Source organism: Ahaetulla prasina, chromosome 12, assembly GCF_028640845.1.
Source record: "Ahaetulla prasina isolate Xishuangbanna chromosome 12, ASM2864084v1, whole genome shotgun sequence".
Lineage (NCBI taxonomy): Eukaryota > Metazoa > Chordata > Lepidosauria > Squamata > Colubridae > Ahaetulla > Ahaetulla prasina.
In genome coordinates, this window is record NC_080550.1 from 23,578,852 (window position 1) to 23,593,825 (window position 14,974).

A 14,974-nucleotide genomic window follows, 5' to 3' on the forward strand; every position below is an offset into this window, starting at 1 on the left:
CTCAAAACAGAGATGGTAAGACACCATCAACAAAGATATGTAAGCTGCGGGCCTGTGCCTTGGAGATGCAACTGACCGGGGAAAGTGGCATTCAAGGATCCAAAAAGAGGACCCTGCACCTGCGGGAATATGCTAGGAAGAAGAGGGGCACGATGGCTCAGCAGTTAAAGATGCTGAGCTTACGTCAGTTGAAAATCTGACAGCCAGGTTCAAGACCCAAGTGCAGCACGATGGGGTGAGCTCCCACCCCTTGCCTCAGCTCCTTCCAACCCAAGCAGTTTGAAGGCATGCAAAACACCAGTAGATAAATAGGTACCACTTCGGTGGGAAGGTAACAGCTTTCTGTGTACCTTGGTATATAATCATGCCAGCCACATGACCATGGAAGTGTTTTCAGAAACACTGGCTTCCTCTGTTAGGAAACGGTGATGAGCCGGACATGGGTAGACGGGAAACTTTTACCTTTACCTATAGCAAAACAGCATTGGCTGCCTTTGTTCGAAAAGTGTAGCATTATTGGGCTTCTTGGTACTATCTGACTGGCATTTTTTTTGCACATAATTCAAGACTATGGTAGTAACCTGACAACAACCCAACTCGGAGCCACATTTGCTCTCCACAGCTGTTCAAGGTGCATCCCCCCTCAGAAGACCTGGCTTGCTTTATTCCTTCTTATAGGAATAAACATGCACTTCCCATGTTAAGACCCAGATTGCAAACAATTTCTCAGAAATTAAAAAAAAATATAAAATATTCAGTTTATCATCCTTTTTTCTTTTATCCTCACCTCCAGTGGAAGAATATTCCAGAGGTTGGGGGCAGGGGTGAAGACCAGCAGATTCTGACAGGTTCTGGAGAACTGGTAGAAATTTTGAGTAGTTTGGAGAACCGGCAAATACCACCTCTGACTGGCCCCAGGAGTGGGGAGGAAATGGGGATTTTGCAATATCCTTCCCCTGCCACGCCCCCCAAGCCATGCCCACAGAACCAGTACTAAAAAAATTTGAATTTCACCACTGGTTGGGAGGTCACAGCAGAAAAGGCTCTTCTCTTGGACCCCTTCAACAGACGGGATCTAAAGGAGGCCTCTTCTGCTGGAATGAATCAGACAGACCAATCCCATTGGGGTGAGGCAGCTCCTCAAATATCCGTTTTACAAATTTTCAGCAAGTTTCCAGCAAAAAATGTGTTGATAAGAATACACTGATTCACTTAACAACTTTTGCAGAAAACGTAATGAAATCAGATACAATCAGATACCTGGGTGCCTCGACTTATAACCATTATTACATTTGATTAAATTCCAGGCTCCATTTCAGTCATAGGTTGAGGACAGAGGTGTTTGTGTGGGGAGATAGATAGATAGATAGATAGATAGATAGATAGATAGATAGATAGATAGATAGATAGATAGATAGATGATAGATGGTAGATAGCTGATAGATATAGAGGGATAGCTGATAGATTAGATCGATCGATTGATTGATAAATAGATGATGGAGGGAAGGAGCGGGGCAGGCAGAGAGACAGGATGGATGAATGGATATATAATAGATGGTAGATAAATAGCTGATAAATAGCTATAGATGGATAGATGATATAGACGATAGAAAGACAAATGTAAATGGTGGATAGATGATATAGATAATATAGATGATAGATGGTTATAGATAATAGAAATAGATGATATACAGATATACATGTACCGGTAAGTGATATAGTGAGATATAGAGACATTGATATAAAGATATGTATAGATACATATGAAAATACATTCAGTTCCTAGGTTATCGGTCTCTAGCCAGAAATGATGGAGGTTGTCCTCTTTTAAAAAAAACCAAAACCTGGCTATCTGCAGCTGCTGTACAAGGTGCTTCATTTCACAGTTCAAAGCAATCAGGCCCAGGCAGGTTGACATTTTTACAGGCCCAATGCAGCACCTGACAGCTGAGGAGTTGTATGACGTGAAGGACCATAGTCCAGAGGCCACACGGGCAGCGTGCGACGTTTGGTAGCCTGAACAAAGGGCTTAAACAAGGATGAATCATCAGGACAGGATGTGACTCTTTAAGGCAGGGCTCAACTGCCTGGGGGTGGGGGAAGCATTTTGGTTATATATGTTTTTATACTCCAGGCCTTCAAAGCTGCTTAGAGCAGGGATCTCCAACTTTGGTCCCTTTAAGACTTGCGGACTTCAACTCCCAGAGTTCCTCAGCCAGCAAAGCTGGCTGAGGAACTCTGGGAGTTGAAGTCCGCAAGTCTTAAAGGGACCAAGGTTGGAGACCCCTGACTTAGAGAGCCCTCCTTCTACTGCAGGGCTGGGGAATTCTGGGAGTTGAAGTCCACAAAAATAGAATTCTTTATTGGCCAAGTCTTAAAGTCGGTAAGTTTGGGGAACCTTGCTCTACTAACAGATTAACAGAGTTGGAAGGGAACTTGTAGGTCATCTAGTCCAACCCCCCCCCACACCCTAAGCAGGAGACCCTACACCAATTCTAACAAATGGCAGTCCAGTACTACTGTATCATCCCACAACAATCTTGCTAGGTAGGCTCCTCTCCATTTTCTGGCCCCTGCAATCTCCCTCCCATGCATCTCTCTAAATTATTTCAGGGCTGTTGTCACCCTTCCCCCTCTTATTTTTTTTTTTTTTAAATAATGGGGATTTTTAATAACCAGAGCAAAGAAAATACAAAAGTAAAGAGAATAAAAGATACACAGAAAGGGGGGGGGGAAAGGCAATCCTCCATTTACTATCATTCATTTAGTGACCGCTCAAAGTTACAGCAGCACTCGAAAAAAAAGAACATGATTGTTTTTCACAGTAACAAACACTGCAGCATCCCTGTGGTTATGTGATCCAAATATAGAAGCTTGGCAACGGACTCAAATTTACGACGGTCGCAGTGTCCCAGGAGCACATGATCCCCTTTTGCGACCACCTGACCAGCAAAGTCAAAGAGTGGGAAGCCCAATTCATTTAACAATCCGGGTTACTAATTTAACCACTGCAGCGATTCCTTGAACAACAGCGGCAAAGAAGGTCGTAAAATGGGCGCAAAATTCACTTAACAACTTTTTTGCCTAGCATACCATAAATTTGGGGCTCAACTGTGGTCGTAAGTGGAGGAGTACGAGTAATCGCCCCCCCGCCACTGCCCCTCCCTGATAACATTAAGGAGGAAGCATCTCTTCTCCCCGCAACCCACCCCTTGTCCAGACCCCTAGCCCATAACTTGGGTTTCTTCGTCCCCTCCACTTCCCAGGAACTTTTAAAAGAAGAGACTAGAGACCGCCACTCATCTGAAATAGTATATTACCAGGGGTCTCCAACCTTGGCAACTTTAAGCCTGGCGGACTTCAACTCCCAGAATCCCCCCAGCCGGCAAAGCAAAGCATATAACCAGGGATCGCCAAGCTTGGCAACTTTAAGCTTGATGGACTTCAACTCCCAGAATCCCCCCAGCCGGCAAAGCAAAGCATATAACCAGGGCTCTCCAACCTTGGCAACTTTAAGCCTGGCGGACTTCAACTCCCAGAATCCCCCCAGCCGGCAAAGCAAAGCATATAACCAGGGCTCTCCAACCTTGGCAACTTTAAGCCTGACGGACTTCAACTCCCAGAATCCCCCAGCCGGCAAAGCAAAGCATATAACCAGAGATCACCAACCTTGGCAACTTTAAGCCTAGCGGACTTCAACTCCCAGAATCCCCCCAGCCAGCAAAGCAAAGCATATAACCAGGGATCACCAACCTTGGCAACTTTAAGCCTGACGGACTTCAACTCCCAGAATTCCCCCAGCCAGCAAAGCAAAGCATATAACCAGGGCTCTCCAACCTTGGCAACTTTAAGCCTGGCGGACTTCAACTCCCAGAATCCCCCAGCCTGCAAAGGAAAGCATATAACCAGGGATCACCAACCTTGGCAACTTTAAGCCTGACGGACTTCAACTCCCAGAATCCCCCCAGCCGGCAAAGCAAAGCATATAACCAGGGATCGCCAACATTGGCAACTTTAAGCCTAGCGGACTTCAACTCCCAGAATCCCCCCAGCCAGCAAAGCAAAGCAAAGCTTTGCTGGCTGGGGGGATTCTGGGAGTTGAAGTCCGTCAGGCTTAAAGTTCCCAAGGTTGGCGAGCCCTGCTATATAGCGTCTTCTGCTTAAGCCGGGGGCTGTACTAGAAGACCTCGAAAGGTCCCTTCCAGCTGGATTCTGCTCTAAGAACCAACACCCAGGGGCCAAGGGAGGGCGGCCCATTTTGCCCCCCACCCCATTGACGTCTGAAACCCACCCACCCACTCGTCCACCCTGCCCACCCTTTTCCCGGGGGCCGGGGGGAGGGTTTGTGCCTCCCCCGTGTCCATTTTCCCCGAACCCACAGAGAACGCAGCCCCTCCCCGCCCCGGCAGCAGCTCCCTTGGCAACATTGTAGCAAAGCCCTACAAGGAGGAGGAGGAGGAGGCGGGTCGGGGGGGGGGCAGCGACTAAACCAGCCCCGCCTGCCACCTTTCCGCCCACCCCGGGCCGGGAGAGCCGAGCGGAGGATTCGCCGCCGCGTCTCCCGGGCCGCCTTCCTTCCCTTGCCCGCCCGGTCCCGGCCGACAGGGCCCCTCCGCGGGCGGGGAGCCAGGCATTCCCGGCTCCTCCTCCTCCTTCTCCACCTCCGCCTCCCGGCCAGGCAGGCAGGCAGGCAGCGCAGCCCCTCTCGGCCCTGCCCTGCTCCGGTGCGGCGGAGAAAGCGAGCGAGGCGGCGGTTGCCGGGAGACCCTGGGAGCGCGGAGCCGCGCAGCCCCCCGCCATGCCGCTGCTCTTCCTGGAGCGCTTCCCCTGGCCCAGCCTGCGGGTCTACGCAGCGCTCAGCGCCCTGGCCCTGCTGGGCTGCCTGCTCAGCGCCCACAGCGCCCTCCGCCAGGCCGAGACCCCCGAGCCCGAGCCCGACGCCGGCCCCGGCCCGCCCGAAGGGGAAGCCACGGCCCTCGAGCCGCCGCCTCTGTCGTTGCCGCCGGCCCACCGCCCCGCCGCGCTGGACCTCGCCTACTACCTGCTCTCCGACGGCCTCTGCGTCTGGGTGAGCCCCCGGGTCGGGGTAGGGAGGAGGGCGGGCTCCGGGGCCCATGGTCCCCAGCTGGTGAGCTGGGGGGGGAGGGGGAGAAACGGGAACCTTGGGGGATGGACTTCAGGTCCCAATATCCCCAGCTGGTGGGGTGGTGGTGAAGGTAGAGGAGCCTAGGGGATGGACTCCGGGGCCCATGATCCCCAGCTGGCCCCATATATGTATGTGTGAGAGAGTGAAGGTAGAGGAGCCTAGGGGGATAGATTCCGGGTCCCAGTATCCCCAGCTGGTGCCAGAGGGAGACATAAAGGAACCTTGGGGGATGGACTCAGGGTCCCATTATCCCCAGCTGGTGGGTAGGTGAAGTTAGAGGAGCCTAGGGGATGGACTTCGGGTCCCATTATCTCCAACTGGTGGAGAGGGGGATTAAGTGTGCTTCGGCTCCCATTATTCCCAACTGGCAGTGTGCGTGTGTCTGAAGGTAGAGGAGCCTAGGGGAATAGACTCCGGGTCCCATTATCCCCAGCGGGTGCAAGGGGGAGACATAGGCGAACCTAGGGGGATGGACTCCGGGTCCCATTATCCCCAGCGGGTGCAAGGGGGAGACATAGAGGAACCTAGGGGGATGGACTCCAGGTCCCATTATCCCCAGCTGCCACCAGGGGGAGACAGAGGAACCTAGGGGGATGGATTCTGGGGCCCATTATCCCCAGATGGATGGATGGATGGATGGATGGATGGATGGATAGATAGATAGATAGATAGATAGATAGATAGATAAATAAGAAAGATGGTGGATATGTGAAGTTAGAGGAGCCTAGGGGAATGGACTACGGCTCCCATTATCCGCCCTGGGCAGGGAGGATGCTCCTTCTGGGGATTGCCTTGCCCTCCTAGCATGACCTTGCGCTCCTGGTGAATCTTGAGTGGAGTCTGATTCCCATGGTCCCCAGCTGGGAAGACTGGGTGATAGGAGGGCTGCCTTGAGAGCTCAGAAGTGGACTCTGAATGCCATGTTCCCCAGTTAGCAGGTGGGGAGGGGATGGGGAGGATGGCCTTTCGCACTTTCAAGAGGGCGCATCTTGACAAGTTCCTTGGGACTCTAGGTTCCATGATCCTCAGCTGAGACGATTGGACAATAAGAGTGGTGATTCAAGAGGCATGGACTCTGCCTCCCAGGTTCCCTGGCTGCTAGGAGTGGGCAATGGGAGAGATGGTTCATTAACGTTTGGGTACTCTTTGCCCCCCTGCATGTGAGTGTCTCAATTCCAATTTATTCAGGGAAGATGGGCATTGTAGTCTCATCCTTAGCCAACCTGGCTGACAGAAAAGGTTCTGCTGAAGGATGTTCATGGGTGGGATTGAAGGATGGGCCTTCAGGAGAATGTGTTGGCCACCAGCATTTGGAGAGCTCCAGCCAGCTCTGCTGGCGAAGTTTTGGGGAGTTGTAGTCAAAAGGGACGTGGTGGCTCAGTGGCTAAGATGCTAAGCTTGTCGATCGAAAGATCGGCAGCTCAGCAGTTCGAATCCCTAGTGCCATGTAGCGGGATGAGCTCCCGTTATTTGTCCTAGCTTCTGCCAACCTAGCAGTTCGAAAGCACATAAAAAATACAAGTAGAAAAATAGGGACCACCTTTGGTGGGAAGGTAACAGCGTTCCGTGTTTGGCATTTAGTCATGCTGGCCACATGACCACGGAGACGTCTTCGTACAGCGCTGGCTCTTCGGCTTTGAAACGGAGATGAGCACCGCCCCCTAGAGTCTGGAACGACTAGCACATAAGTGCGAGGGGAACCTTTACCTTTACCTAGTCAAAAGCATTTGATGGACCCACCTAGATATAAGAGGGGACCCATGCCTACTCTTCTTTCCCCTCTGTCTGAAAAACTAGGTGATGACAATTATGGTCCAGTTCCATTTGGAGAACCCCATCATCTGAGGCCAACATGGATAGGGAGGATGGTACCTACCTCCTAGCCATGTTTGGAAAACTGGACCACAGTGATGGGGCCAATGAAGGAAGTAAAATTATGATGGAGAGAGAAGTTGTGAGGTGGTAGAACCACTCATTTAAGCAGCCTCGGGCTCTAGGTTGGATTGAGTGGGAGGGATTGGCTCAGAGACCCCCAGGACGCTTTGTGCTTGAGAAGAATGGCAAGCTTCCCAGGTCTAGGTGGGCCTTGAGTGATGTGTGGGTAGAAGATGTTTTCTGGGGTCTTGTGGTATGATAAAGAAAATCATGGAAGACATGAGAGCCCTAAGGAACTGGGGGAGAGGAGTTGCTTTGGAGTCAATGTGAAGAATAGTTGGGGTGCAGGCATGTCTCTTAACCTGGCATGAACAGTTGGATGCCCTCAAGATGGTTTGGACTGGTACTTGTCCAACAATACCCCTATCTCCTAGCCACGTGTGGAAAACTGGACCAATAGCACAATGATGGGGCCAATGTGTCAGTCAGGAAGTAAAATTATGACAGAGGGAGGAGATGTGAGGTGGTAGGACAACTCATTGAAGCAACCCTGGGGCATAGGTTGGATTGAATGGGAGGGATTGGCTTAGAAACCCCAGGAAGCTTTGTGCTTTAGAACAAGGGTCTCCAACGTTGGCAACTTTCAGACTTGTGGACTTCAACTCCCAGAGTTCCTCAGCCAGCAAAGTTCTGGGAGTTGAAATCCACAAGTCTGAAAGTTGCCAACGTTGGAGACCCCTGCTTTAGAAGAAAAGTAAGCTCTAGGTGGGCCTTGAGTGATGTGTGGGTAGAAGATGTTTTCTGGGGTCTTGTGGTATGATAAAGAAAATCATGGAAGACATGAGAGCCCTAAGGAATTGGGGGAGAGGAGTTGCTTTGGAGTCAATGTGAAGAATAGTTGGGGTGCAGGCATGTCTCTTAACCTGGCATGAACAGTTGGATGCCCTCAAGATGGTTTGGACTGGTACTTGTCCAACAATACCCCTATCTCCTAGCCACGTGTGGAAAACTGGACCAATAGCACAACTATGGGGCCAATGTGTCAGTCAGGAAGTAAAATTATGACAGAGGGAGGAGATGTGAGGTGGTAGGACAACTCATTGAAGCAACCCTGGGGCATAGGTTGGATTGAGTGGGAGGGATTGGCTCAGAAACCCCAGGAAGCTTTGTGCTTTAGAACAGGGGTCTCCAACCTTGGCAACTTTCAGACTTGTGGACTTCAACTCCCAGAGTTCCTCAGCCAGCAAAGTTCTGGGAGTTGAAATCCACAAGTCTGAAAGTTGCCAAGGTTGGAGACCCCTGCTTTAGAAGAAAAGTAAGCCCTAGGTGGGCCTTGAGTGATGTGTGGGTAAAAGACGTTTTCTGGGGTCCACATGGCATGAGGGACCTAAAGAACTGGGGGAGAGGGGGCATTGAAGTTGCTTTGGAGTCAATGTGAAGAATTGTTGGGGTGCAGGCATGTCTCTTAACCTGGGGTGAACAGTTGGATGGCCTCCAGATGGTTTGGGTTGCATCTCTCATCACCTTGGACGATGGCCAAATGACTGGGATTTAGGGAAGCTGTAGTCTTTCAATCTGAGGTTATCCTTGGCTTGATCGCCCTGCAGGTATGATGGATAAATTCTTGAATTTGCTTGGAAAGAGTTATTGGTTTCCAAGACAGATCAAGTTTTGGGTCTCTCAACAGGTTGCTTTAAAAAGACCTTGATGAGTTCTGCATAATCTAGACATGCTAGAGAGGAAGAAAAATGAGTTTCTTCTGTGTGTTAAGCACTAAAGAATGTAAGGGTTGGAAGGGGTTGCGAAGAAAATCTAGTCCACCCTGTTCTGCACGGTGCCAAGATTCACAACTGCAGTGGTTGGAAGCTGCAACAACTTTTTCCGTTGCTATTGTTCACTTTTCCATCTTGAATGTATGGGTTTTAATCCACACAGCAAGCTGAACATAAAGGCAGGTTAACTTTAACTCACTTGTTTTATTTTATATAACATGGTTATTCATTCATATCCAGGCAATCCTCCATTTGCACACTGGAATCAGAATTTTCACCGTTCAGTGAGGTGCTTGTTCAGTGAGTCATACCGGATTTTACAACATTTTTGTTTTTGCCATGGTTGTTAAGTGGATCATTTTAGTTATTAAGTGAATCACATCATGGTTGTTAAGTGAATCTGGTTTCCCCAAATTGAAAACCAGCTGGGAAGGTTGCAGATGGTGATCACGTGACCCCAGGATGTGGCAACCACCAAAAAGACATTCTGTGCCGAGTGGCCAAATTTTGATCATGTGACCGTGGGAATCCTGCAACAGTTGTAATTGCAAGACTGGTTGTAAGTTGCTTTTTTGCAAGTGCCGTTGTAACTTTGAACCAGGAATGGGTTCTACTTACCTTTTCTACAATGGGATCACAACGGGAAGCTTCTGCGCATGCACAGATCGTCTATGATGACATCCAGGTGGGTGGGCAGAGCTTCCCCTGGTTTTCGCAAGAACTGGACTGAACTGGGGGCAACCCACCACTGCTTAGAACAGTCACTAAACAAACCGTTTTAAGTTCTGCACTCAAATTGGCCATCCTTACTACAGGTTGTCCTCGACTTACGGCCACAAATAAGCCCAACATTTCTGTTGTTAAGCAAGACATTTGTTAAGTGAGTTTTGCACTGTTTTACGACCTATCTTGCCAGAGTTGTTAAGTGAATCACTGCAGTTGTTAAGTTAGTAACACCATTGTTAAGTGCATCTGGCGGTTGTAACTTTGAACGGTCATTAAATGAACCAATGTAAGTTCATTTTCAATGTCCCGTTTTTCCTTGGTTTATTTTTCAATATAAGCTTAGAGGCAGCTGCTTCCCACAATGTAGTTAAGGCAGTAGCTAGCCTTCCGTAATACACAAGATTGAAATGCTATTTTTGTTGTGGTGAACGTATTGTGCAAACCCACTCTGAACATGATGTTGCACATGTAAAGGATCACTTCAGCTGCGATGAGCTCTCCCGACAACTCTTGTAGGGCAAATGGGCGAAGATTTTTGGCATCTTATGTCTGGATTTAATTGCTTCACATTACTTACTTAATAGCCTGCTATGTGCCAGGTGAGCTCAGAATGCCAGGTACACATTTTCAAAACGTCAGCCGCTTGATCTAAAAGAGTGACCAATATACAAAGGAACGATTTGCAACATAAAATAATTAATACAATTAATGCAATACAGGTAGTCCTCTACTTGCAACCATTTCTTTAGTGGCCGTTCAAAGTTACAGTGAACTTTGAACTGAAAAAAAAAATGACTTATAGCAATAGTCCTTAGACTTATATACCGCTTCACAGTGCTTTACAGTCCTCTCTAAGCGGTTTACAGAGTCAGCCTCTTGCCCCCAACGATCCGGATCCTCATTTTACCTACCTTGGAAGGACGGAAGGCTGAGTCAACCTGGAGCCGGTCAGGATCAAACTGCTGGCAGTTGGCAGAATTAGCCTGCAATACTGCATTGCCTTCTAACTACTGCGCGTCATGGATGGGGGGATGGATGGATGGATGGATGGGAAGGGAAGGGAAGGGAAGGGAAGGGAAGGGAAGGGAAGGGAAGGGAAGGAAGGAAGGAAGGAAGGAAGGAAGGAAGGGCAATAGCAATAGTACTTAGACTTATATACTGCTTCACAGTGCCTTACAGCCCTCTCTAAGCGGTTTACATTTGACGGCCGTCTCCAGGAGAGATTTTCACCAGGTTCGCCTGGTTCGCCAGTTGCGCCCCTTTCTAGACCGGGATGCCCTATGCACGGTCACTCACGCCCTCGTGACGTCTCGTCTGGATTACTGCAATGCTCTCTACATGGGGCTCCCCTTGAAGGGCATCCGGAGGCTTCAGTTAGTTCAGAATGCGGCTGCGCGGGTGATAGAGGGAGCCCCTCGTGGCACCCATGTGACACCTCTCCTGCGCAGACTGCACTGGCTACCTGTGGCCTTCCGGGTGCGCTTCAAGGTTTTGGTAACTATCTTTAAAGCGCTCCATGGCATAGGGCCGGGCTACTTACGGGACCGCCTGCTGCTACCGAATACCTCTCACCGACCCGTGCGCTCTCACAGAGAGGGACTCCTCAGGGTGCCGTCAGCCAGGCAGTGCCGTTTGGCGACACCCAGGGGAAGAGCCTTCTCTGTGGGGGCTCCCACCCTCTGGAACGATCTCCCCCCAGGACTTCGTCAACTTCCAGACCTCCGAACCTTCCGCCGCGAGCTTAAAACACATCTATTCATCTGCGCAGGACTGGACTAGATTTTAAATTTAGATTTTAATGGGTTTTATTATATATATGGTTCTTTTTAATTATTTGGCTATATCAAATAAGTTTTTTAATGGATATTTTATTCTGTATTTATATGTATCTTTTTTATTTGCCTGTGAACCGCCCTGAGTCCCTAGGGAGATAGGGCGGTATATAAATATGAAAAACTAAAATAAATAAATAAATAAATAATACAGAGTCAGCCTCTTGCCCCCAACAATCTGGGTCCTCATATAATTGCAGCATCCCCATGGTTATGTGATTAAAATTCAGAAGCTTGGCAACTGGCTCATATTTATGACAGTTGCAGTGTTGGTCACCTTTTGTGGCCTTTGGGTGAGCAAAGTCCATGGGGAAGCCAGGTTCACTGAACAACCATGTTACTAAGTTAACAACTGCGGTGATTGCCTTAATAATTGTGGCAAGAAAGGTTGTAAAATGGAACAAAATTCACTCTAAAACTGTCTCGCTTAGCAATAGAAATTTGGGGCCCGGTTGTTGTCATAAGTCGAGAACTAACTGTATAAGAAAAGCATAACAGCATGAGGTTTTTTTTAACAGTTAGACAACTTGTGATCCATTGGGTCATCATCATTGTTTTAGAAACCTGAACAGAGAAACAGAATGACATCAAGTAGGTAAAATAATGCAATGGGAGCAGGACTTCCTGCTGGCTTCTCCAGTGAGTTTTCTTGTGGGAAACTGGCAGGAAGTATCAGAAATCCTTCCTTCCTTTTTCCTCCCTCCCTCCCTCCCTCCCTTTTCCTCCCTCCCTCCCTTTTCCTTCCTCCCTCCCTCTCACCATTTTCCTCCCTCTGTCCCTCCATTTTACTTCCTTCCTTCCTTCCTTCCTTCCTTCCTTCCTTCCTTCCTTCCTTCCCTCCCTCCCTCCCTCCCTCCTTCCTTCCATTTTCCTTCCTCCCTCCTTCTCTCCCTCCCACCATTTTCCTCCCTCCGGCCCTCCATTTTCCTTCTTTCCCTCCCTCCATTTTCCTTCTTTCCCTCCCTCCATTTTTCTCCCTCCCTCCCACTATTTTCCTCCCTCCCTCCATTTTCCTTCCTTCCTTCCTTCCTTCCCTCCCTCCCTCCCTCCTTTTTTCTTTCCTCCCTCCCTCCCTCCCGTTGTAAGATAGCAGGTATATAAATGTTTTACATTAAACTTTTTGTTTTAAAACAGTACTTAGGGATCTGTTTTAAAGCTATAGAACTGTCATTGGGAAGAAAGCCCTAAATGGGCCATCACAGAGCAGATCCTGTCCTGAATATTCATCTAGCCAATAATTCTTGCTGAAGAATCCTTGCTCCGGTTAGCAGGTTGAGGAGACTGATCTGAGTGCGAGAAGTTTTTCTGGTAGTCAAACCAGAACAGCTTTTGATGCTTAAAACTAGCACTAAAATCAGCACCTTCACTGTAGAACTGGCACATTATCTGTGCCTGCAACCCAACCCAACTCAGCTCTGGCCTTGTGGCAATCTACCAGACAGGAAGTGAAGCGAATCACCTGGGGAGGTTGTGTGGCAGCAGGTAAACACCTGCTACCTCTGGTCAGGGGAACAAACTAAGCTGGTTCTTCAGCCAGGACAAGCAATTGCTTGGAGACTTCTTTCTAATGCTCTGCTTTTCAGAAACTCCCATTTTATTGCTGGCTAAAGTTGAAACTTATCGGTAATCCTCAACTTACGACCACAATGGAACCCAAAATTTCTGCTGTTCAGGAAGACAGTGGTTAAGTGAGCTTGGCCCCATTTTATGACTTCTCTTGCCACAGTTGTTAAGTGAACCATTTCAATTGTTAAATTAATAAAACTGTTATAATGTGCATCTGGCTTCCCCGTTGACTTTGCTTGTCAGAAAGTCTCAAAAGGGGATCACCGGATTTTGATCACGTGACCAGCTGGAGATGCCGCAACAGTCATAAGTGTGAGAAAACGGCCCTAAGTCACTTTTTTCAGTGCCATTGTAACTTCGAACAGTCACTAAAGTCGAGAACTAAATGTAAGTGTTCATTTACGTCCAAAACACCGCTCCTGCACAAATCTTATTGCGGTTACCCCAGCTTCATGACGGTTGTAATGGCTGCCACTCCCACTGCTGGATTGAAGAGTTTCCTCTGACCTCCAATGAACTTGCCTGATCCTCTTGGTCGTCCAAGGTGCCTCTCCTTCTTCACCATCCCTACAAGACGAATACGGTCCGAAGACCCCCCTGACAGTGGTTTGTCATGCTGGATTTTCGCAAGGCTCATCGGAGCCTGTATTTTTCAGCCAGTCTTGCCGTGATGCTTCCGGTTTTCTCCATGAATGACTTCCTTACGTGTAGCTGAATTAGTCAGATCTACTTAAAAGTCTATTTTGGCTTGCATCAGATTTTTCCACTATGTGACTTCTGTTATTGACATGGAGTAAAAACAACAAGCTATGCCACGTTGTGAACTCCAGAATAAATCACTGTAAAAAATTAAAACCTAGATGGTGACTCAGATGTTACGAATAAATGTCATAAAAAGTGACAGACAAGAAGGTGTAGGTCTACAGTATGCAAATCAGAATTATAGCTTCTTATTAATTACTTAACTCCCATACTACGGATTAGGCCTTGTTTGAAATCTTTTAAATAATGATGTGTGTATTAATAGGGCTTTGATTGTTCTTATGTTTGCTTTGTTGCACATCATTTGGTTACAAATTTTGAATTGGTGCTATATTAATGTTAGTAGTTATGAGTTCCCATCTTCCACAGCCTGCATGGCTATTTGGCTGTCCTAAACGGGTGTTACATTTTGTCCCAAATGTCTGAAAGGAAATAATTTGGCAAGTAAATCTGAGTTTTAAGATACTTCGGTACTCTTGTTCTTTTTGTGATTCAGTATACAGAGGAGCTGCACTTTCAAATGCCTGTTCCATTCCATTCCGTTCCGCTCCAAACAGAATAATGGAGTTGGAAGGGACCTAGTCAAACACCCTGTTCAAGCAGGCACCTCTATACCATTTCAGAAAAGTGGCTTTCCAATCTCTTCTTACAAACCTTTAGCAATGGAGCACTGATCTATTCTATTCTATTCTATTCTATTCTATTCTATTCTATTCTATTCTATTCTATTCTATTCTATTCTATTCTATTCTATTCTATTCTATTCTATCCCATCCCATCCCATCCCATCCCACTCCACCCCACCCCACCCCACTCCACTCCTATTTCTACTCTACTCTACTCTACTTTACTCTACTATAGAATAGAATAGAATAGAACAGAACAGAACAGAATTTTATTGGCCAAGTGTTTATGGGCACAGAAGAAATTTGTCTTGGTGCATATGCTCTCAGTGTACATAAAGAAAAGATACCTTCATCAAGGTACAACACCTACAACACTTAATGATAGTCATAGGGTACAAATTTAACACTTAATGATACAACACTTAATGATAGTCATAGGGTACAATAAGCAATCAGGAAACAATATCAATATAAATCATAAGGATACCAGCAACATTTTAAATTTGGCCATTTGAATAAGTTTTTTAAGGGTTGTTTTTTAGTATTGTTTGTATTGTTTCTTTTGTATTTTATTTTGGCTGTTCACCGCCCTGAGTCCTTCGGGAGAAGGGCGGTATACAAATTAAAATATTATTATTATTATTATTATTATTATTATTATTATTATTA

The 14,974-nt window shown here is 47.5% G+C and overlaps 1 protein-coding gene across 1 annotated transcript in view; it reads left to right on the forward strand.

Moving 5' to 3' along the window:
• The first annotated feature begins 4,529 nt into the window (after nt 1-4,529).
• Nucleotides 4,530-14,974, forward strand: part of AMFR (autocrine motility factor receptor) — a 47,559-nt gene continuing 37,114 nt past the window's right edge. Inside the window, exon 1 of the mRNA XM_058155025.1 lies at nt 4,530-5,068. Coding sequence (XP_058011008.1) covers nt 4,799-5,068 — 270 coding nt within the window. The 5' untranslated portion in view covers nt 4,530-4,798. The remainder of the gene's footprint in view (nt 5,069-14,974) is intronic.